The sequence below is a fragment of the Oncorhynchus keta genome, chromosome 28 (genome assembly GCF_023373465.1).
Source record: "Oncorhynchus keta strain PuntledgeMale-10-30-2019 chromosome 28, Oket_V2, whole genome shotgun sequence".
In the NCBI taxonomy this organism is placed as follows: domain Eukaryota; kingdom Metazoa; phylum Chordata; class Actinopteri; order Salmoniformes; family Salmonidae; genus Oncorhynchus; species Oncorhynchus keta.
In genome coordinates this window covers 14,444,601-14,469,787 of record NC_068448.1, presented here as the reverse complement: position 1 = coordinate 14,469,787, position 25,187 = coordinate 14,444,601, and the positions used below count along the sequence as shown (strand labels likewise).

At 48.2% G+C, this 25,187-nt stretch overlaps 1 protein-coding gene across 1 annotated transcript in view; it reads right to left on the bottom strand.

Moving 5' to 3' along the window:
• The window catches only part of LOC118360672 (serine/threonine-protein kinase receptor R3-like), a 29,183-nt gene extending 3,996 nt beyond the window's left edge, over positions 1-25,187 (bottom strand). Inside the window, exons 1-8 of the mRNA XM_052484185.1 lie at positions 24,487-25,187; positions 15,894-15,965; positions 12,257-12,493; positions 9,898-10,097; positions 9,599-9,698; positions 8,804-8,950; positions 8,369-8,644; positions 6,607-6,804 (exon numbers count right to left, since the gene is read on the bottom strand). Of these exons, the coding sequence (XP_052340145.1) occupies positions 6,607-6,804; positions 8,369-8,644; positions 8,804-8,950; positions 9,599-9,698; positions 9,898-10,097; positions 12,257-12,493; positions 15,894-15,963 (1,228 nt within the window). The 5' untranslated portion in view covers positions 15,964-15,965; positions 24,487-25,187. The remainder of the gene's footprint in view (positions 1-6,606; positions 6,805-8,368; positions 8,645-8,803; positions 8,951-9,598; positions 9,699-9,897; positions 10,098-12,256; positions 12,494-15,893; positions 15,966-24,486) is intronic.

Sequence of the window (25,187 nt, the reverse complement as noted above, 5' to 3'; positions counted from 1 at the left end):
GATGACACTACAGACATCATGATACAACAAACATCATGACACTACAGACACCATGACACTACAGACACCATGACACTACAGACATCATGATACAACAAACATCATGACACTACAGACACCATGACACTACAGACATCACGATACAACAAACATCATGACACTACAGACACCATGACACTACAGACATCACGATACAACAAACATCATGACACTACAGACACCATGACACTACAGACATCATGACACTACAGACACCATGACACTACAGACACCATGACACTACAGACACTATGACACTACAGACATCACGATACAACAAACATAATGACACTACAGACACAGTGACACTACAGACATCACGATACAACAAACATAACGACACAACAGACACTACAGACACCGTGACACTACAGACATCACGATACAACAAACATAATGACACTACAGACACCGTGACACTACAGACATCACGATACAACAAACATAATGACACTACAGACACCGTGACACCGCAGACACCATGACACTACAGACACCATGACACTTCAGATACCATGACACTACAGACACCATGACACTACAGACATCATGACACTACAGACACCATGACACTACAGAGATCATGACACTATAGACACCATGACACTACAGACACCATGACACTACAGACATCATGACACTACAGACATCATGACACTACAGACATCACGACACAACAAACATCATGACACTACAGACACCATGACACTACAGACACCATGACACTACAGACATCATGACACTACAGACATCATGACACTACAGACACCATGACACTACAGACATCATGACACTACAGACACCATGACACTACAGACACCATGACACTACAGACACCATGACACTACAGACACCATGACACTACAGACACCATGACACTACAGACATCATGACACTACAGACATCATGACACTACAGACACCATGACACTACAGACACCATGACACTACAGACATCATGACACTACAGACATCATGACACTACAGACATCATGACACTACAGACATCATGACACCTTGACACGACAGACATCATGACACTACAGACACCATGACACTACAGACACCATGACACTACAGACATCATGACACTACAGACATCATGACACTACAGACACCATGACACTACAGACATCATGACACTATAGACACCATGACACTACAGACATCATGACACTACAGACACCATGACACTACAGACACCATGACACTACAGACATCATGACACTATAGACACCATGACACTACAGACACCATGACACGACAGACACCATGACACAACAGACATCATGACACTACAGACACCGTGACACTACATACAACAGACACCATGACACAACAGACACCATGACACTACAGACACCATGACACAACAGACACCATGACATGACATACACCATGACACTACATACAACAGACACCATGACACTACAGACACCATGACATGACATACACCATGACATGACATACAACAGACACCATGACACTACAGACACCATGACACAACAGACACCATGACATGACATACACCATGACACTACATACAACAGACACCATGACACTACAGACACCATGACACAACAGACACCATGACATGACATACACCATGACACTACATACAACAGACACCATGACACTACAGACACCATGACACAACAGACACCATGACACTACAGACACCATGACACCACATACAACATACACCACGATACCATGACAATACAGACACCATGACACTACAGACACCATGATACTACAGACACCATGACACTACAGACACCATGACACCATGATACTACAGACACCATGACACTACAGGCACCATGACACTACAGGCACCATGATACTACAGACACCATGACACTACAGGCACCATGACAATACAGACATCTTAACACCATGATACTACAGACACCATGACACAACAGACACCATGACACTGGAGACACCATGACACTGGAGACACCATGACACTACAGGCACCATGACACTACAGACACCATGACACTACAGGCACCATGACACTACAGACACCATGACACCATGATACTACAGACACCATGACACTACAGGCACCATGACCCTACAGGCACCATTATACTACAGACACCATGACACTACAGGCACCATGACACTACAGGCACCATAATACTACAGACACCATGACACTACAGGCACCATGACACTACAGGCACCATGACAATACAGACATCTTAACACCATGGCACTACAGACACCATGGCACTACAGACACCATGACACTACAGATACCATGGCACTACAGACACCATGGCACTACAGACACCATGACACCATGACACTACAGACACCATGGCAGTACAGACACCATGACACCATGACACTACAGACACCATGGCACTACAGACACCATGACACCATGACACTACATACACCATGGCACTACAGACACCATGACACATGACATGACACTTACAGACACCATGGCACTACAGATACCATGGCACTACAGACACCATGGCACTACAGACACCATGACACCATGACACTACAGACACCATGGCAGTACAGACACCATGACACCATGACACTACAGACACCATGGCACTACAGACACCATGACACCATGACACTACATACACCATGGCACTACAGACACCATGACACCATGACACTACAGACACCATGGCACTACAGACACCATGACACTACAGACACCATGGCACTACAGACACCATGACACTAAAGACACCATGACACTACAGACACCATGGCACTACAGACACCATGACACTAAAGACACCATGATATTACAGACTCCATGACACTCAGTGACATTGGAATAACAATCAAGATTCCAAGACAGACAAAACAGAAATGAGATAGAGGGCTTTGTGATGGCCACTCCAATACCTTGACTTTGTTGTACTTAAGCCATTTTGCCACAACCTTGGTAGTATGCTTGGGGTCATTGTCCATTTGGAAGACCCATTTGCTACCAAGCTTTAACTTCCTGACTGATGTCTTGAGATGTTGCTTCAATATATCCACATAATTTTCCTACCTCATGATGCCATCTATTTTGTGAAGTGCACCAGTCCCTCCTGCATTTAAGCACCCCCACAACATGAGGCTGCCAGTCCCGTGCTTTACGGTTGGGATGGTGTTCTTCGGCTTGCAAACCTCCCCCTTTTTCCTCCAAACATAACGATGGTCATTATGGCCAAACAGTTCTATTTTTGTTTCATCAGACCAGAGGACATTTCTCTAAAAAGTACGATCTTTGTCCCTATGTGCAGTTGTAAACCGTAGACTGGCTTTTTTTATGGTGGTTTTGGAGCAGTGGCTTCTTCCTTGCTGAGTGGCCTTTCAGGTTATGTCGATATTGGACTCATTTTACTGTGGATATAGAGGCTTTTGTACCTGTTTCCTTCAGCATCTTCACAAGGTCCTTTGTTGTTGTTCTGGGATTGATTTGCACTTTTCGCACCAAAGTACATTCATCTGTAGGAGACAGAACGCGTCTCCTTCCTGAGTGGTATGACGGCTGCCTGGTCCCATGGTGTTTATACTTGGGTACTATTGTTTGTACAGATGAACGTGGTACCTTCAGGCATTTGGAAATTGCTCCCAAGGATGACTTGTGGACATATACAAAAAGAAATCTGAGCTCTTGGCTGATATCTTTTGATTTTCTCATGATGTCAAGCAAAGAGGCACCGAGTTTGAAGGTAGGCTATGAAATACATCCACAGGTACATCTCCAATTGACTCAAATTATGTCAATTAGAAGCTTCTAAAGCCATGACATAATTTTCTGGAATTTTCAAATCTGTTTAGATGCACAGTCAACTTAGTGTATGTAAACTTCTGACCCACTGGAATTGTGATACAGTGAATTATAAGTGAAATAATTTGTCTGTAAACAATTGTTGGAAAAATTACTTGTGTCATGCACAAAGTAGATGTCCTAACCGACTTGCCAAAACTATAGTTTGTTAACAAGACATTTGTGGAGTGGTTGAAAAACGAGTTTTAATGACTCCAACCTTAGTGTATGCAAACATCCGGCTTCAACTGTATATGTTGGTTTCATACACATACAGTATTCATATTTAACTTCACACAGGACTGAAACAGTACTCTGAACTTCAGATAGTGGAGAGTAGGAGAGTTGAGCTATATGTTGGACTAAAAAGAGCTGAGATACAGAATGCCTGGAGAGAGAGTGTATTGTGATTGAGTTATGGGAGGCCTGGTTGTGTGTGTATGTGTGCAACTGTGTTCGTATGTGTGCGTGTGACCAAATGTGTGTATGTGTGTATGTATGTGTGTATGCATGTGTGTGCGTGTGTGTTTGTGTGTATGCATGTGTGTGTGTGTGTGTATTTGTGTGTGTGAGTGTATGCATGTGTGTGAGAGAGACAGGGAGAGAGAGAGAGAGAGAGAGAGAGAGAGAGACAGGGAGAGAGAGAGAGAGAGAGACCGAGAGACAGAGAGAGAGAGAGAGAGAGAGCGAGAGAGACAGAGACAGACCCAGGACAACAGCACAATTAGACCCAACCAAATCATGAGAAAACAAAAAGATAATTACTTAACACATTGGAAAGAATTAACAAAAAAACAGAGCAAACTAGAATGCTATTTGGCCCTACACAGAGAGTACACAGCGGCAGAATACCTGACCACCGTGACTGACCCAAAATTAAGGAAAGCTTTGACTATGTACAGACTCAGTGAGCATAGCCTTGCTATTGAGAAAGGCCGCCGTAGGCAGACATGGCTCTCAAGAGAAGACAGGCTATGTGCTCACTGCCCACAAAATGAGGTGGAAACTGAGCTGCACTTCCTAACCTCCTGCCCAATGTATGACCATATTAGAGAGACATATTTCCCCCAGATCACACAGATCCACAAAGAATTCGAAAACATATCCAATTTTGAAAAACTCCCATACCTACTGGGTGAAATTCCACAGTGTGCCATCACAGCAGCAAGATTTGTGACCTGTTGCCACGAGAAAAGGGCAACCAGTGAAGAACAAACACCATTGTAAATACAACCCATATTTATGCTTATTTATTTTATCTTGTGTCCTTTAATTATTTGTACATTGTGTATATATATATATATATATATATGTATATATATATATATATATATAATATGACATTTGTAATGTCTTTACTGTTTTGAAACTGTTGTATGTGTAATGTTTACTGTTAATTTTTGTTGTTTTTCACTTTATATATTCACTTTGTATGTTGTCTACCTCACTTGCTTTGGCAATGTTAACACATGTTTCCCATGCCAATAAAGCCCTTGAATTGAATTGAATTGAGAGAGAGAGAGATAGAGAGAGAGACAGAGAGACAGAGAGAGACAGACAGACAGAGAGACAGAGAGAGAGAGACAGAGAGAGACAGAGAGAGACAGAGAGAGAGAGAGAGAGAGAAGAGAGAGAGAGAGAGAGAGAGAGAGAGAGAGAGACAGACAGAGAGAGAGACAGAGAGAGAGAGACAGAGAGAGACAGAGAGACAGAGAGAGACAGAGAGAGAGACAGAGAGAGACAGAGAGAGAGAGAGAGAGAGAGAGAGAGAGAGAGAGAGAGAGAGAGACAGAGAGAGACAGAGAGAGAGAGAGAGACAGAGAGAGACAGAGAGTGAGAGACAGAGAGAGAGAGAGAGAGAGAGAGAGAGAGAGAGAGAGAGAGACATAGACAGAGAGAGAAGAGAGAGACAGAGAGAGACATAGACAGAGAGAGACAGAGAGAGAGAGACAGAGAGAGACAGAGAGAGACAGAGAGAGAGAGAGAGAGAGAGAGAGAGAGAGAGAGAGAGAGAGAGAGAGAGAGACAGACAGAGAGAGACAGAGAGAGAGAGACAGAGAGAGAGAGAGAGAGAGAGAGAGAGAGAGAGAGACATAGACAGAGAGAGACACAGAGACAGAGAGAGAGACAGAGAGCATCTGGCCTATGTGAGGTGGGAGAGTGCTGACACCAGATAAGAGTGTTTATAATTACTTGAGGGCTAATCATGGGAGAGGATAGAGACAGACACATACTGCCAGATAGAACATCCTACACTGCTCGACTACATCCCAAATGGCATCCTCTTCCTTATCTAGTGCACTACTTTTGGCCAAGACCCAAAGGGGTCAAAAGCAGTGCACTACATAGGGAATAGGGTGCCATTTGGGATGGAGGCTGCATGTTCTAGAGGTCCAATAGTTCTGGTGCATGAGTATTTAGACAATTGAAATTGGACTCTCAGTACTATGCTTGACTGGATGTTGTGGTCCAGTATGTGGGTAAGTGTATTAAAATGATCAGACATGAGAAACACACCTCAAGTCCCTTTGGTTAGAATGGCTTCATATGCATTCAGACAGAAGCTTTAATACAGAGAGTACAGCACACGTTTATGTGATCCCTGCGGGAATTGAACACATGACCTTAACGTTACCAGCACTACACTCTTACAAACTGGGCCACAGTTCATGTTTCAATTAAAGACAACAGAGCATTTTTGTTGACCTCATAGTTACATGTGTGTTCCTGTGTGTTCCTGTGTGTGTGTGTGTGTGTTACCGTTTACTATGGTCCTTGTGGAAATCTCCCAGAGGACTAGGCCCAGGGCCCAGATGTCTGTCTGCTTGTACGACTCAAAGATGTCCATGCGGATGCTCTCGTCCAGGACCTCCGGGGCCATGTAACGTTTGGTTCCCACTCTGGGGTTGTTCCCCACATCCAGATAGTCACTGGTCTGGGAATGCATCACAGCCAGACCTGGGGACACAACAGGGCCATGTTCACTGGGGAGAAAACATTTTGAAACAGAGTGAAACAGGGAGGTCAAACGTGAATTTGCACAATAATAACAGATTTTAGTTCTCCTTCAGCCCTCTCTCTCTCTAGCCCTCTCTCCTCCAGCCCTCTCTCCTCTATCCCTCTCTTCTCTAGCCCTCTCTCCTCTAGCCCTCTCTATTCTAGCCCTCTCTCCTCTAGCCCTATCTCCTTCAGCCCTCTATCCTTCAGCCCTCTCTCCATCAGCCCTCTCTATTCTAGTCCTCTCTCCTCTAGCCCTCTCTCCTTCAGCCCTCTCTATTCTAGCCCTCTCTCCTTCAGCCCTCTCTCTCTAGCCCTCTCTCCTCTAGCCATATCTCTTTCAGCCCTCTCTCCTCTAGCCCTCTCTCCTTCAGCCCTCTATCCTCTAGCCCTCTATACTTCAGCCCTCTCTCCTCTAGAACTCTCCCCTTCAGCCCTCTGCCTCTCCTTCAGCCCTCTATCCTCTAGCCCTCTATACTTCAGCCCTCTCTCCTCTAGAACTCTCCCCTTCAGCCCTCTGCCATCTATCCTTCAGCCCTCTTCTCTAGCCCTCTTTCCTTCAGCCCTCTATCCCTCTCTCCTCTATCCCTATCTCCTCTATCCCTCTCTCCTCTATCCCTCTCTCCTCTATCCCTCTCTCCTTTAGCCCTCTCTCCTCTATCCCTCTCTCCTCTAGCCCTCTCCCCTCTATCCCTCTCTCCTTCAGCTCTCTCTCCTCTATCCCTCTCTCCTCTATCCCTCTCCTCTAGCCCTCTCTCCTCCAGCCCTCTCCCCTATCTCTCTCTTCCAGCCCTCTCTCCTTCAGCCCTCTCTCCTCTAGCCCTCTCTCCTCTGGCCCTCTCTCCATCAGCCCTCTCTCCTTCAGCCCTCTCTCCTCTATCCCTCTCTCCTTCAGCCCTCTCTCCTCTATCCCTCTCTCCTTCAGCCATCTCTCCTCTATCCCTCTCTCCTCTATCCCTCTCCTCTAGCCCTCTCTCCTTCAGCCCTCTCTCCTCTATCTCTCTCTTTTTCAGCCCTCTTTCCTTCAGCCCTCTCTCCTCTATCCCTCTCTCCTTCAGCCCTCTCTCCTCTATCCCTCTCTCCTCTTGCCCTCTCTCCTCTAGCCCTCTCTCCTCTAGCCCTCTCTCCTCTTGCCCTCTCTCCTCTAGCCCTCTCTCCTTTAGCCCTCTCTCCTTCAGCCCTCTCTCCTCTATCCCTCTCTCCTTCAGCCCTCTCTCCTCTATCCCTCTCTCCTCTATCCCTCTCCTCTAGCCCTCTCTCCTTCAGCCCTCTCACCTCATCTCTCTCTCCTCTATCCCTCTCTCCTCTATCCCTCTCTCCTCTAACCCTCTCTCCTTCAGCCCTCTCTCCTCTATCCCTCTCTCCTCTATCCCTCTCTCCTCTATCCCTCTCTCCTTCAGCCCTCTCTCCTCTAGCCCTCTCTCCTCTATCCCTCTCTCCTTCAGCCCTTTCTCCTCTAGCCCTCTCTCCTCAATCCCTCTCTCCTTCAGCCCTCTCCTTTCCTCCCACCTCATCCTCCTCTCACCCAGGTCAGCGATGCAGCATTGTCCGTTCATCTTGACCAGGATGTTTCGGCTCTTCAGGTCTCGGTGGGCGATGGCGGGTTTACCCTGGCAGCTGAGTATCTCTGTGTGAAGGTGGACCAGACCACAGGCTACAGACAGGCACATCCTTAGGCAGCCCTCTGGGTCCAGGCTGCTGTACTGGAGGAAGTCGTAGAGACTACCCAGCTGGTGGAAGTGAGTGATCAGCCACAGCTGAGTAGTGGAGTTCTGAGAAGTCATGTCAGATGCTATGAAGCCTGGGGGGAGAGAAGACAGAAGGTATTGTGATTGTCAGACCAGGCCAGGCCAGGCAAGCTAAATCAAGTGTACCAGAAGTCATTGAAAGGAAAAAAACAATATTTTGATTCCAGTAGGAATTGTTCTAAAAGTGAACTAACAGGATTACGCTGACTCACCCAGGATGTTGTCATGTCTGAGCTGTACAGTGTTGTAAATCTCTGTCTCCCTGAACCAAGACTGCTCATCCCTGGAGGAGAAGATCTTCACGGCAACACTCTCTCCCATCCAGGTGCCTCTCCACACCTCTCCATACCTGCCCTTACCTGGGGAGAGAGAGGGACAGAGGAACAGGCACACAGCAGAGATGGAGTGGGTTGGTATAACGATGTTATCACACTAATAAGACTGGAAATTAACCCAAGGGTACATAAACTCCATTACATATCGGTACACGAACTCCATACCATATTGGTACATGAACTCCATAACATATTGGTACATAAACTCCATAACATATTGGTACACAAACTCCATAACATATTGGTACATGAACTCCATAACATTTTGGTACATAAACCCCATAACATATTGGTACATGAACTCCATAACATACTGGTACATACACTCCATAACATATTGGTACATTAACTCCATAACATATTGGTACACGAACTCCATAACATATTGGTACATGAACTCTATAACATATTGGTACATAAACTCCATAACATATTGGTACACGAACTCCATAACATATTGGTACATTAACTCAATGGTACATAAACTCCATAACATATTGGTACATGAACTCTATAACATATTGGTTCATGAACTCCATAACATATTGGTACATTAACTCCATAACATATTGGTACATGAACTCCATAACATATTGGTACATAAACATGTGAGTTTGAGTAAGGCACTGAGAGACATAAAGGAGACAGTGAGAATGAAGAAGAGTATTTTACCGATGCACTCGACCAGAGAGATCTGTCGTGCCATGGTCCTCTGTACCAGGTATGGCAGACCAGTCCCACTGCCTGAGGTACAGAACTCATCAAAGACATCCTGCAGACACAGAGAGAGTCACACACATCAAGGATCACAGTCCCCTGACACTTGTTGTCATGTAGCAATTTCATAATATACTTTAAGTACCAATATTATTGCTAAAGGGGCTGTGATCTTGGTACTGATTCTGTGACATCTAAATGTCCTCTTGTGTATCAATACAATTCAATTCAATTTCATAAAATTCCATTCTTACCCCATAGGTGGGATCTGCCCCACTGGGGACCTTGAGCATGGTGACGTCATGGTCCTTGTTGTAGCCAAGCCTGTGGTGCTGTGATCTGGAGCAGAGCCATGACACCAGGCCACACACACCCACAGTAAGGATCAGCAGCAGCAGCAGGGGGACAGCCACCAGAAGAATCACACCGTTCCCCTCCCTCGTAGGGTCAGCTGCTGGACAGTCGACGCACACAGGATCATACAGGTGAAAGGGAAAGACAAGATGATTTTGATATAAAAGCCCACCAACAGCCACCAGGGGGCATCAGAGTTCTGTATGACACTGCCCTGTTAGTCAGACTCCCAGACATGTATCTCCAGTGTTCTGACCTGGGTCTGGTGGAGCGGAGCTGTTTACATTACAGAGAGGGGGTTCTAGACTAAAGAACATGTATCTCCAGTGTTCTGACCTGGGTCTGGTGGAGTGGAGCTGTTCACATTACAGAGAGGGGGTTCGAGACTAAAGAACATGTATCTCCAGTGTTCTGACCTGGGTCTGGTGGAGCAGAGCTGTTGACATTACAGAGAGGGGGTTCTAGACTAAAGAACATGTATCTCCAGTGTTCTGACCTGGGTCTGGTGGAGCAGAGCTGTTGACATTACAGAGAGGGGTTCTAGACTAAAGAACATGTATCTCCAGTGTTCTGACCTGGGTCTGGTGGAGCGGAGCTGTTCACATTACAGAGAGGGGGTTCGAGACTAAAGAACATGTATCTCCAGTGTTCTGACCTGGGTCTGGTGGAGCGGAGCTGTTTACATTACAGAGAGGGGGTTCTAGACTAAAGAACATGTATCTCCAGTGTTCTGACCTGGGTCTGGTGGAGCAGAGCTGTTGACATTACAGAGAGTGTTCTGGGGTTCGAGACTAAAGAACATGTATCTCCAGTGTTCTGACCTGGGTCTGGTGGAGCAGAGCTGTTTACATTACAGAGAGGGGTTCTAGACTAAAGAACATGTATCTCCAGTGTTCTGACCTGGGTCTGGTGGAGCGGAGCTGTTGACATTACAGAGAGGGGGTTCTAGACTAAAGAACATGTATCTCCAGTGTTCTGACCTGGGTCTGGTGGAGCGGAGCTGTTTACATTACAGAGAGGGGGTTCTAGACTAAAGAACATGTATCTCCAGTGTTCTGACCTGGGTCTGGTGGAGCGGAGCTGTTGACATTACAGAGAGGGGGTTCTAGACTAAAGAACATGTATCTCCAGTGTTCTGACCTGGGTCTGGTGGAGCGGAGCTGTTGACATTACAGAGAGGGGTTCTAGACTAAAGAACATGTATCTCCAGTGTTCTGACCTGGGTCTGGTGGAGCGGAGCTGTTTACATTACAGAGAGGGGGTTCTAGACTAAAGAACATGTATCTCCAGTGTTCTGACCTGGGTCTGGTGGAGCGGAGCTGTTGACATTACAGAGAGGGGGTTCTAGACTAAAGAACATGTATCTCCAGTGTTCTGACCTGGGTCTGGTGGAGCGGAGCTGTTTACATTACAGAGAGGGGGTTCTAGACTAAAGAACATGTATCTCCAGTGTTCTGACCTGGGTCTGGTGGAGTGGAGCTGTTCACATTACAGAGAGGGGGTTCGAGACTAAAGAACATGTATCTCCAGTGTTCTGACCTGGGTCTGGTGGAGCGGAGCTGTTCACATTACAGAGAGGGGGTTCTAGACTAAAGAACATGTATCTCCAGTGTTCTGACCTGGGTCTGGTGGAGCGGAGCTGTTTACATTACAGAGAGGGGGTTCTAGACTAAAGAACATGTATCTCCAGTGTTCTGACCTGGGTCTGGTGGAGCGGAGCTGTTTACATTACAGAGAGGGGGTTCTAGACTAAAGAACATGTATCTCCAGTGTTCTGACCTGGGTCTGGTGGAGCGGAGCTGTTTACATTACAGAGAGGGGGTTCTAGACTAAAGAACATGTATCTCCAGTGTTCTGACCTGGGTCTGGTGGAGCGGAGCTGTTTACATTACAGAGAGGGGGTTCTAGACTAAAGAACATGTATCTCCTGTGTTCTGACCTGGGTCTGGTGGAGCGGAGCTGTTTACATTACAGAGAGGGGGTTCTAGACTAAAGAACATGTATCTCCTGTGTTCTGACCTGGGTCTGGTGGAGCGGAGCTGTTTACATTACAGAGAGGGGGTTCTAGACTAAAGAACATGTATCTCCAGTGTTCTGACCTGGGTCTGGTGGAGCGGAGCTGTTTACATTACAGAGAGGGGGTTCTAGACTAAAGAACATGTATCTCCAGTGTTCTGACCTGGGTCTGGTGGAGCGGAGCTGTTTACATTACAGAGAGGGGGTTCTAGACTAAAGAACATGTATCTCCAGTGTTCTGACCTGGGTCTGGTGGAGCAGAGCTGTTGAAATTACAGAGGTTGTTGGAGCAGCAGAGGACATACAGTCCCAGGAAGTTGGTGGAACACTGCTCCTTGTAGTGGTCCTTGTGGAAGCAGCCCCTCTCCTCTCTGCCATGCACCTTGGTGTAGAAGCAGTAGGCACCTCTACAGGTGCCGTTCCTACACGTCCCCTTGTTGTTCTCACATGTACACAGAAGGTTGGTGCTGTCGTCAGGGCCTGGGGGAGAGGGAACCATTGAGTGTGTGTGCTGTGTAAGTATGCAAAAAACACATGCTCGCACGCACACACACACACACGCACACACACACACACACGCACACACACTGAGACTGGGCCTGAGACTGGGCCTGAGACTGGGCCTGAGGATAGAGCTGGGCCTGGGGCTGGGCCTGAGGCTGGGCCTGAGACTGGGCCTGGGGATGGGCCTGAGACTGGGCCTGAGGATGGAGCTGGGCCTGGGGCTGGGCCTGAGGCTGGGCTTGAGGATGGACCTGGGGCTGGGCCTGAGGCTGGGCCTGAGGATGGAGCTGGGCCTGGGGATGGGCCTGAGGATGGAGCTGGGCCTGGGGATGGGCCTGGGGATGGGCCTGGGGATGGGCTTGAGGATGGACCTGAGACTGGGCCTGAGGATGGAGCTGGGCCTGGGGATGGGCCTGGGGATGGGCTTGAGGATGGACCTGAGACTGGGCCTGAGGATGGAGCTGGGCCTGGGGATGGGCCTGAGGATGGAGCTGGGCCTGGGGATGGGCCTGGGGATGGGCTTGAGGATGGACCTGAGACTGGGCCTGAGGATGGAGCTGGGCCTGGGGATGGGCCTGGGGATGGGCTTGAGGATGGACCTGGGGCTGGGCCTGAGGATGGAGCTGGGCCTGGGGATGGGCCTGAAGATGGAGTTGGGCCTGGGGATGAGCCTGAGGATGGAGTTGGGCCTGGGGATAGGCCTGAGGATGGAGTTGGGCCTGGGGATGGGCCTGAGGATGGGCCTGACTGGAGCAAAAGAGAAACCTCAGTGGAGACTATAGAGGGCGTCTCTCTCTCTCTCTCTCAGAGGGGGTCTCTCTCTCTCTCTCTCTCTCTCAGAGGGGGTCTCTCTCTCTCTCTCTCCCAGAGGGGGGTATCTCTCTCTCACCCAGAGGGGGGTATCTCTCTCTCTCCCAGAGGGGGTATCTCTCTCTCACCCAGAGGGGGGTATCTCTCTCTCACCCAGAGGGAGGTATCTCTCTCTCTCCCAGAGGGGGGTATCTCTCTCTCTCTCCCAGAGAGGGTCTCTCTCTCTCTCCCAGAGGGTCTCTCTCTCTCTCTCTCTCTCTCTCTCTCTCTCTCTCTCTCTCTCTCTCTCTCTCTCTCTCTCTCTCTCCCAGAGGGGGTCTCTCTCTCTCCCAGAGGGGTGTTTCTCTCTCTCTCTCCCAGAGGGAGTCTCTCTCTCTCTCTCTCTCCCAGAGGGGGTCTCTCTCTCTCTCTCTCTCTCTCCCAGAGGGGGGTTTCTCTCTCTCTCTCTCTCTCTCCCAAAGGGGGTCTCTCTCTCTCCCTGAGGGGGGTTTCTCTCTCTCTCTCCCTGAGGGGGGTATCTCTCTCTCTCCCTAATGGGGGTCTCTTTCCCTGAGGGGGGTTTCTCTCTCTCTCTCGCTGGGGGGTATCTCTCTCCCTGAGGGGGGTTTCTCTCTCTCTCTCCCTGAGGGGGTATCTCTCTCTCTCCCTAATGGGGGTCTCTTTCCCTGAGGGGGGTTTCTCTCTCTCTCTCGCTGGGGGGGTATCTCTCTCCCTGAGGGGGGTTTCTCTCTCTCCCTGAGGGGGGTATCTCTCTCTCTCCCTAATGGGGGTCTCTTTCCCTGAGGGGGGTATCTCTCTCTCTCCCTAATGGGGGTCTCTTTCCCTGAGGGGGGTATATCTCTCTCTCTCCCTAATGGGGGTATCTCTCTCCCTGAGGGGGTTTCTGTCTCTCTCTCCCTGAGGGGGGTATCTCTCTCCCTGAGGGGGTTTCTCTCTCTCTCTCCCTGAGGGGAGTATCTCTCTCTCTCCCTAATGGGGGTATCTCTCTCTCACTGAGGGGGTTTCTCTCTCTCTCCCTGAGGGGGGTATCTCTCTCTCTCCCTAATGGGGGTCTCTTTCCCTGAGGGGGGTTTCTCTCTCTCTCTCCCTGAGGGGGGTATCTCCTCTCCCTGAGGGGGGTTTCTCTCTCTCTCTCCCTGAGGGGGTATCTCTCTCTCTCTCCCTAATGGGGGTATCTCTCTCTCCCTGAGGGGGGTTTCTCTCTCTCTCTCCCTATTGGGGGTATCTCTCTCTCTCCCTGAGGGGGGTTTCTCTCTCTCCCTGAGGGGGGTATCTCTCTCTCCCTCCCTGAGGGGGGTATCTCTCTCTCTCCCTCCCTGAGGGGGGTATCTCTCTCTCTCTCTCCCTGAGGGGGTTTCTCGCTCTCTCTCTCTCCCTGAGGGGGGTATCTCTCTCCCAGGGGGGGGTTTCTCTCTCTCTCCCTGAGGGGGGTATCTCTCTCTCTCCCTAATGGGGGTATCTCTCTCTCCCTGAGGGGGGTATCTCTCTCTCCCTCCCTGAGGGGGGTATCTCTCTCTCTCCCTGAGGGGGTTTCTCTCTCTCCCTGAGGGGGGTATCTCTCTCTCCCTCCCTGAGGGGGGTATCTCTCTCTCTCCCTAATGGGGGTATCTCTCTCTCCCTAATGGGGGTATCTCTCTCTCCCTGAGGGGGGTTTCTCTCTCTCCCAGAGGGGTTTCTCTCTCTCTCTCCCTGAGGGGGTATCTCTCTCTCTCCCTAATGGGGGTATCTCTCTCTCCCTGAGGGGGGTTTCTCTCTCTCTCTCCCTAATGGGGGTATCTCTCTCTCTCCCTAATGGGGGTCTCTTTCCCTGAGGGGGGTATCTCTCTCTCTCTCCCTGAGGGGGTTTCTCTCTCTCTCCCTAATGGGGGTATCTCTCTCTCCCTGAGGGGGTTTCTCTCTCTCCCTGAGGGGGGTATCTCTCTCTCCCTCCCTGAGGGGGGTATCTCTCTCTCCCTCCCTGAGGGGGGTATCTCTCTCTCTCCCTCCCTGAGGGGGGTATCTCTCTCTCTCTCTCCCTGAGGGGGGTTTCTCTCTCTCTCTCTCTCCCTGAGGGGGGTATCTCTCTCCCAGAGGGGGGTTTCTCTCTCTCTCTCCCTGAGGGGGGTATCTCTCTCTCCCTCCCAGAGGGGGGTAACTCTCTCTCTCCCTGAGGGGGGTTTCTCTCTCTCCCTGAGGGGGGTATCTCTCTCTCTCCCTGAGGGGTGTTTCTCTCTCGCTCTCTCTGAGGGGGGTTTCTCTCTCCCTGAGGCCAACAGGTCAGGGGTCTCACCCACACTTCCTTTTCTCTGTTGTTTCACTACAGTACGAAAACGAGCATCTACATTACACACACATCTGCACCCAGCTGATTCCCCAGCAGCAGCAACACACTCACTTACACTCAGATACACAAACAAAAGGACAGACACAAATACACAAAGATTTTTTAAAAACACACAAACACACTTGTGATTATGTAAGCTAGCACACCTAAAGATACAAACACACACACACACACACACACACACACACACACACACACACACACACACACACACACACACACACATCACCTTTGTTGAATTACCTGCATGCGCGGTGGAGGTCCACAGGCACATCCCAGATAGCAGCACTGTGAGCATTGCAGCACCCCCCATCTCTGTCAGAGAGACAAGACAGCAATTAGAGCTGCTGCGATTATGCTTCGTTTAAGGCTTTTAGAGACTCAAAGAAAGAATCTCGGAACACACAGTTCTCTCTCACATGCAGTTTCATAAGCTCCTACTCAGCTTCACAATTCACGTCAACTTCTAGGTTTCCTCTCATTTCCCCTCTCTCTCGCTCTCTCTATATCTATTCTCTCTCTCTCTCTTAGCTCCTATCAATCAGTCCTCCCACTCTCTCTGTCTGAGTGTGACAGCCAGGCCTGGCTGTGGTGGCTGAACTGAGTGGGCATGTCTGCCAAAAAGAACACCAAATGGAACCAGATGCAGTCAGATCCATGCAGCTCCAGCCCAGCAAACAGTCAACTTTCCTACAACCTCCCAATGGAGTCCCCAGTTTGGTTTCCAGCTAACGTTATGACAACATTGGCTCCAGCTGGTGGTCGGAGTCATACAGCCCCAGTCAGTTAGTCCCCAGTTTGGTTTCCAGCTAACGTTATGACAACATTGGCTCCAGCTGGTGGTCGGAGTCATACAGCCCCAGTCAGTTAGTCCCCAGTTTGGTTTCCAGCTAACGTTATGACAACATTGGCTCCAGCTGGTGGTCGGAGTCATCCAGCCCCAGTCAGTTAGTCCCCAGTTTGGTTTCCAGCTAACGTTATGACAACATTGGCTCCAGCTGGTGGTCGGAGTCATACAGCCCCAGTCAGTTAGTCCCCAGTTTGGTTTCCAGCTAACGTTATGACAACATTGGCTCCAGCTGGTGGTCGGAGTCATACAGCCCCAGTCAGTTAGTCCCCAGTTTGGTTTCCAGCTAACGTTATGACAACATTGGCTCCAGCTGGTGGTCGGAGTCATCCAGCCCCAGTCAGTTAGTCCCCAGTTTGGTCTCCAGCTAACGTTATGACAACATTGGCTCCAGCTGGTGGTCGGAGTCATACAGCCTCAGTCAGTTAGTCCCCAGTTTGGTTTCCAGCTAACGTTATGACAACATTGGCTTCAGCTGGTGGTCGGAGTCATCCAGCCCCAGTCAGTTAGTCCCCAGTTTGGTTTCCAGCTAACGTTATGACAACATTGGCTCCAGCTGGTGGTCGGAGTCATACAGCCCCAGTCAGTTAGTCCCCAGTTTGGTTTCCAGCTAACGTTATGACAACATTGGCTCCAGCTGGTGGTCGGAGTCATCCAGCCCCAGTCAGTTAGTCCCCAGTTTGGTCTCCAGCTAACGTTATGACAACATTGGCCCCAGCTGGTGGTCGGAGTCATACAGCCTCAGTCAGTTAGTCCCCAGTTTGGTTTCCAGCTAACGTTATGACAACATTGGCCCCAGCTGGTGGCCGGAGTCATACAGCCTCAGTCAGTTAGTCCCCAGTTTGGTTTCCAGCTAACGTTATGACAACATTGGCCCCAGCTGGTGGTCGGAGTCATACAGCCCCAGTCAGTTAGTCCCCAGTCTGTCAACAGAGGAAGTTGTGAGGTCAAAAACAATAACAGAGTGAGTGCCAGGCGCAGGGTCCAGTCAGTCTGCCTGCTCTGTAATTACAGTAGGTGATGGGAGAGGAGGCTTTGTGTGTGTCCAGCCCCTGTGTCTGTGTGTGTGTGGCTGCCCTGGCCCAGACTCAGGCTAGTCAGTTACAATGCTTACTCCCATTGAGAGGCCACACCCTGGCCGGCCCGCCACAGAGGGAGACTCAGGTCGGCTCATCGTGTGTGTGTGTGTTGGGGGGGTGCTCATTGTTCAGGTCTGCACTTCTGTGGGTCACGCAAGCTAGAGAGGCTAGGCTGGAGAATGGGTTTCTTTGGCCTGTCATGTCTGGAGGAAACCTGGCACCATCACTACGGTGAAGCATGGTGGTGGCAGCATCATGCTGAGGCAGGGACTGGGAGACTAGTCAGAATTGAGGCAAAGATGAACGGAGCAAAGTACAGAGAGATCCTTGATGAAAACCTGCTCCAGGTTCACCTTCCAACAGGACAACGACCCTAAGCACACAGCCAAGACAACGCAGGAGTGGCTTCGGGGCAAGTATCTGAATGTCCTTGAGTGGCCCAGCCAGAGCCCGGACTTGAACCCGATCGAATATCTCTGGAGAGACCTGACAATAGCTGTCCTTCTGTAGCTCAGTTGGTAGAGCATGGCGCTTGTAACGCCAGGGTAGTGGGTTCGATTCCCGGGACCACCCATACGTAGAATGTATGCACACATGACTGTAAGTCGCTTTGGATAAAAGCGTCTGCTAAATGGCATATATTATTATTATATATTAGCTGTGCTGATGCTCCCCATCCAACCTGACAGAGCTTGAGAGAATCTGCAGAGAAGAATGGGAGAAACTCCCAAAATACAGATGTGCCAAGCTTGTAGCATCATACCCGAAGAAGACTCAAGGCTGTAATCGCTGCCCAAGGTGCTTCAACAAAGTACTGAGTAAAAGGTCTGAATATTTATGTGAATGTGATATTTCATTTTTTATTTTTTTTGTAATGCATTTACAAAAATGTCTAAAAACCTGTTTTTGCTTTGTCATTATGGGGTATTGTGTGTATGTAGATTGATGAGGAAACAAAAGAATTTAATCCATTTTGGAACAAGGCTGTAACATAACAATATGTGGAAAAAGTCAAGGGGTCTTTGTGTGTATCGTTTTGTATTGCTAGGTATTACTAGAAACACAAGAATTTCGCTGCACCTGCGATACCATCTGCAAATATGTGTACGCAACCAATAAATAATTTGATTTGATCTGCGGGGCTCCAGCTCAACTCAAGCACCTCATATGATACAAATCCAGTAATGTCAATTCTAGAACACCAAGGAGTTCCAGTTTGGCATTGAGGTACAAGGCCACAAAGGGCTCTGAGTCCCACAGCCCTACCACAATACGTCTCCAAGCCAATCCGTGGTGCATTATTACACACTTACTAGCAGAGAGTTTGTTAGCATTTCCTGTATGATGCATCCCTTGAGAAAAGCCCAGCAGCTGAAACTTCAGGGCCACCTTATATTTTACTGAATAGTAACTGTTATGTTTTTGGGACATGCATGCACCCCATTCTTCACTGTATCATGCAGCATCCGACATGTCAGCTGTGTTTTAATCTGAAGGCCTTTATGAAGACAAACATTGTGTAAACACAGCTCCACCCATTGAATTGGCCTATTCGCTATGGAGGAGCACTAACCCCACTGTCTCTGATTCCTCCTCTAGTTCAGATCTCCCTTCTCCACCGCAGACTAAATGTCCCCACTTGTCTGAATTGTCCTTATTTTACTATCCTTGTGAGGACTCTAGTCCCCACAAGGATAGTACAACCAAACACACACATACACACACACATACTTCCTCTCTCTGTGTCCTCTTGTTTGTCTCCACTCTGTTCACAACACCACGGTCTTTACTCAGACCAGTGGGAAAACACAGCCCTTGTCATCTTTTCACTCTCATCTGAAAAGCATCTCAGTCCCATCTCTCAATCCATTTTACATAGATGTTGTGGTGGTGGGGGAAGGAAAGTCCCCTCTGGATTACATAGATGTTGTGGTGGTGGGGAGGAAAGTCCCCTCTGGATTACATAGATGTTGTGGTGGTGGGGAGGAAAGTCCCCTCTGGATTACATAGATGTTGTGGTGGTGGGGAGGAAAGTCCCCTCTGGATTACATAGATGTTGTGGTGGTGGGGAGGAAAGTCCCCTCTGGATTACATAGATGTTGTGGTGGTGGGGAGGAAAGTCCCCTCTGGATTACATAGATGTTGTGGTGGTGGGGAGGAAAGTCCCCTCTAGATTACATAGATGTTGTGGTGGTGGGGAGGAATGTCCCCTCTGGATTACATAGATGTTGTGGTGGTGGGGGAAGGAAAGTCACCTCTGGATTACATAGATGTTGTGGTGGTGGGGAGGAAAGTCCCCTCTGGGTTACATAGATGTTGTGGTGGTGGGGAGGAAAGTCCCCTCTGGATTACATAGATGTTGTGGTGGTGGGGAGGAAAGTCCCCTCTGGATTACATAGATGTTGTGGTGGTGGGGAGGAAAGTCCCCATAGATGTTGTGGTGGTAGATTACATAGATGTTGTGGTGGTGGGGAGGAATGTCCCCTCTGGATTACATAGATGTTGTGGTGGTGGGGAAGGAAAGTCCCTCTGGATTACATAGATGTTGTGGTGGTGGGGAGGAAAGTCACCTCTGGATTACATAGATGTTGTGGTGGTGGGGAGGAAAGTCCCTCTGGGTTACATAGATGTTGTGGTGGTGGGGAAGGAAAGTCACCTCTGGATTACATAGATGTTGTGGTGGTGGGGAGGAAAGTCCCCTCTGGGTTACATAGATGTTGTGGTGGTGGGGAGGAAAGTCCCCTCTGGATTACATAGATGTTGTGGTGGTGGGGAGGGGGATTACATAGATGTTGTGGTGGTGGGGGAAAGTCCCTCTAGATTACATAGTTGTTGTGGTTACATAGATGTTGTGGTGGTGGGGAGGAAAGTCCCCTCTGGATTACATAGATGTTGTGGTGGTGGGGAGGAAAGTCACCTCTGGATTACATAGATGTTGTGGTGGTGGGGAGGAAAGTCCCCTCTGGATTACATAGATGTTGTGGTGGTGGGGAGGAAAGTCCCTCTGGATTGGGGAGGAACATACATATATGTTGTGGTGGTGGGGAGGAAAGTCCCCTCTGGATTACATAGATGTTGTGGTGGTGGGGAGGAAAGTCCCCTCTGGATTACATAGATGTTGTGGTGGTGGGGAGGAAAGTCCCCTCTGGATTACATAGTTGTTGTGGTGGTGGGGAGGAAAGTCCCTCTGGATTACATAGTTGTTGTGGTGGTGGGGAGGAAAGTCACCTCTGGATTACATAGATGTTGTGGTGGTGGGGAGGAAAGTCCCCTCTGGATTACATAGATGTTGTGGTGGTGGGGAGGAAAGTCCCCTCTGGATTACATAGTTGTTGTGGTGGTGGGGAGGAAAGTCACCTCTGGATTACATAGATGTTGTGGTGGTGGGGAGGAAAGTCCCCTCTGGATTACATAGTTGTTGTGGTGGTGGGGAGGAAAGTCCCCTCTGGATTACATAGATGTTGTGGTGGTGGGGAGGAAAGTCCCTCTGGATTACATAGATGTTGTGGTGGTGGGGAGGAAAGTCCCCTCTGGATTACATAGATGTTGTGGTGGTGGGGAGAGGAAAGTCCCCTCTGGATTACATAGATGTTGTGGTGGTGGGGAGGAAAGTCCCCTCTGGATTACATAGTTGTTGTGGTGGTGGGGAGGAAAGTCCCCTCTGGATTACATAGATGTTGTGGTGGTGGGGAGGAAAGTCCCCTCTGGATTACATAGATGTTGTGGTGGTGGGGAGGAAAGTCCCCTCTGGATTACATAGATGTTGTGGTGGTGGGGAGGAAAGTCCCCTCTGGATTACATAGTTGTTGTGGTGGTGGGGAGGAAAGTCACCTCTGGATTACATAGATGTTGTGGTGGTGGGGAGGAAAGTCCCCTCTGGATTACATAGATGTTGTGGTGGTGGGGAGGAAAGTCCCCTCTGGATTACATAGATGTTGTGGTGGTGGGGAGGAAAGTCCCCTCTGGATTACATAGTTGTTGTGGTGGTGGGGAGGAAAGTCACCTCTGGATTACATAGATGTTGTGGTGGTGGGGAGGAAAGTCCCCTCTGGATTACATAGATGTTGTGGTGGTGGGGAGGAAAGTCACCTCTGGATTACATAGATGTTGTGGTGGTGGGGAGGAAAGTCCCCCATAGATGTTCTGGAATACATAGTTGTTGTGGTGGTGGTGGGGAAGGAAAGTCCCCTCTGGATTACATAGTTGTTGTGGTGGTGGGGAGGAAAGTCCCTCTGGATTACATAGATGTTGTGGTGGTGGGGAGGAAAGTCCCCTCTGGATTACATAGATGTTGTGGTGGTGGGGAGGAAAGTCCCCTCTGGATTACATAGATGTTGTGGTGGTGGGGAGGAAAGTCCCCTCTGGATTACATAGATGTTGTGGTGGTGGGGAGGAAAGTCCCCTCTGGATTACATAGATGTTGTGGTGGTGGGGAGGAAAGTCCCCTCTGGATTACATAGATGTTGTGGTGGTGGGGAGGAAAGTCCCCTCTGGATTACATAGTTGTTGTGGTGGTGGGGAGGAAAGTCCCCTCTGGATTACATAGATGTTGTGGTGGTGGGGAGGAAAGTCCCCTCTGGGTTACATAGATGTTGTGGTGGTGGGGAGGAAAGTCACCTCTGGATTACATAGATGTTGTGGTGGTGGGGAGGAAAGGAACCAGTGGAGGCAACAGCAGCATTCTACTACATTGGGACATTATAGGCCTAAACAACTGAACTGATCTATTTAACTTTGTAAAACAATTTACTACATAGGATGAGATGACATAAGAATCTTTGTCATTCAGCTAATATTTTTCCCCCACAGATATCCATGATTGTATGTTCAGTATCTGTTGATTAGTAAAGTATTTACAGCTTTAATCCTGTGATTGTTGTGACTCAGAGCTTGTTACGATGAGAGAGAGACTGGGAGTCTGGTCTGGTATGTCTAATTGTATCTGCATTAGACAGACATGGCAAAGCAAGGCTTAGTGGTCTGTCTGTAAGGTTCAATTACTGACTACATCCCAAATGGCACCTTATCACGTATTTAGTGCACTACTTTTGACCAGGACCCATAGGACTCCAGTCAAAAGTAGTGCACTGTGTAGGGAGTAGGGTGCCTTTTGGGACTCAGTTATTGTATTTGTTCTCTCTAACATGTGAGGTAGAATCAGCTCTCCTCTATACTCTCATGCTTAAAGCAACATGATACATGGAAACAGAATACTTCAAGGGATTTGCAAACAGAGCCTGGCTCCCTGTCACAGTTAACCACACCTGGCTCCCTGTCACAGTTAACCACACCTGGCTCCCTGTCACAGTTAACCACACCTGGCTCCCTGTCACAGTTAACCACACCTGGCTCCCTGTCACAGTTAACCACACCTGGCTCCCTGTCACAATTAACCACACCTGGCTCCCTGGTACAGTTAACCACACCTGGCTCTCTGTCACAATTAACCACACCTGGCTCCCTGTCACAGTTAACCACACCTGGCTCCCTGGTACAGTTAACCACACCTGGCTCCTCTACTACAGATTGGTCCCTGGTACAGTTAACTACACCTGGCTCCTCTACTACAGATGGCTCCCTGGTACAGTTAACCACACCTGGCTCCTCTACTACAGATGGCTACCTGGTACAGTTAACCACACCTGGCTCCTCTACTACAGATGGCTCCCTGGTACAGTTAACCACACCTGGCTCCTCTACTACAGATGGCTCCCTGGTACAGTTATCCACACCTGGCTCCTCTACTTCAGATGGCCTGCACCATGGCTGATCAAGGAACAGTTTTGACTTTAGATATTAATGAATAAGATTACATGGACAGGGGGACCTGATCCTAGATCAGCACTCCTACTCGGAGACGCTTTATGAATGAGGCCCTTGATCTAGCATCATGTCCCTCATTCATATAATCATATTCATTATTATCTAAAAGGCAAACCCGGTATTAGATCGGCAGGACTGTTACTCTGACAATGCCTTATGAATATGGGCTCTGGGTTTTGCTTTCAATAGACTCAATAACGGACCATGTTTTGCAATGTTCTATCCTGTAACCTGAACCGTGCTTTATCTTGGTATGAATAGTTAACATGTAGAAGTCATGTTTATCTTACACATTTCTTCTCTGCTTCTTTGTCCTCCATTCCTTTAATTCGAAAGAGAAGCTCTCAAATAAATATTTAGTTCTCAAAGGATATTTCCAGATATTTTTGGAATACTGAGAAACTGCTAAATGTCCAACTATATTATTAAAGCACGATAACATGGTTATATCAGGACATTTTTCTTAATTTTAAAGCCCGTTTGTACACTAATTTAGCCCATAATTGAAAAGGATAATGCTCAATGTCACTGCTGGAGACATTCTAGAGTGGAAACATTTGAAAGCGTTCTATCCAATGAGCGCCGCTGTGGTTCAGAGTTGTCCGTTGTGGTCCAGGTGTGACATATGTCAGTTAGGCATTATAAACCGGCTCGTTTGAGCCCTGAATGCTGTTTGGCTGAAACCCGTGGTATATTAGACCTTATACCACGGGTATCACACAAAATTACTTGTTTACTGTTGTAATTACGTTGGTAACCAGTTCATATAGCAATAAGCCACCTTGGGGGTTTGTGGTATATGGCCAATATAGCACGACTAAGGGCTGTATCCAGGCACTCCAGCGTTGCGTCGTACATAAGAACAGCCTTTAACCGTGGTATATTGTCCATATATCACACCTCGTCGGGAATTATTGCTTAATTAGAGGTAGGCTACGTGATTTACCAGCATCCACCTGTTCATTCTCACAATCATAGCCTTACAACAGATACTTGTAATAACTAAATGTTCCCAGTTATTAGAAAAGCAATCCACACCGAGACAAAAATGTAAACGAACAGCTGTCAGATCGAATGTGACTTTTACCTGTTTTTCCCTTCTACGTGCAGCTCTCTTTCCTCTTGCTTTTCACGCCGAAACCAAATGGTGTACCATGGAAATGCAGCACGTTTGTCCCATATTAAAAACGAAATGTGTATTTTAAAGTATTAAAAGACACCCAAAAGTCATGTATGAGATACGTCTTCAATCGTGTGTCAACTTTTGAGTTCAGTGAACGGTTTTAGTTCCAAATGTTCAATCCTAAAATCTCACCACATCCTTTCCCCTTTCGATGCTGATCAGTCACTACACGGACTGCTCCTCTCAACCTTTTCGGTCTCTTAAAACTATGTCACACATCCAATAAAAACGATTCTAAACTGAAACTCCAAAATATCTGACGAAATATTAGCGATCCTTATGTCCGAGATATAGTCCGTCCAAGTTGAACATATTTGTATCGTCTGAAGCGCAACACAATGACCCTGTATCTCGGGCTAAAATCTTACACTGATAAACCGAAAACACGAAACTTGAGCCTGAAACATATGCTACTAAACGTCAGTCTTCTGCTTTTAATAAAGAACTTAACTAACACAATTAAATACCTTCTCAAACAGCTAATATCTCCATTTCGATAAAGTATCCTACTTAGAATGCCCAGGAACCTAACTTTGCTCTGTTCCTGATTCATGCGCAATATCAAGCCTACGGAGATTTTAAATACACAATTTTGTCCCACCCCT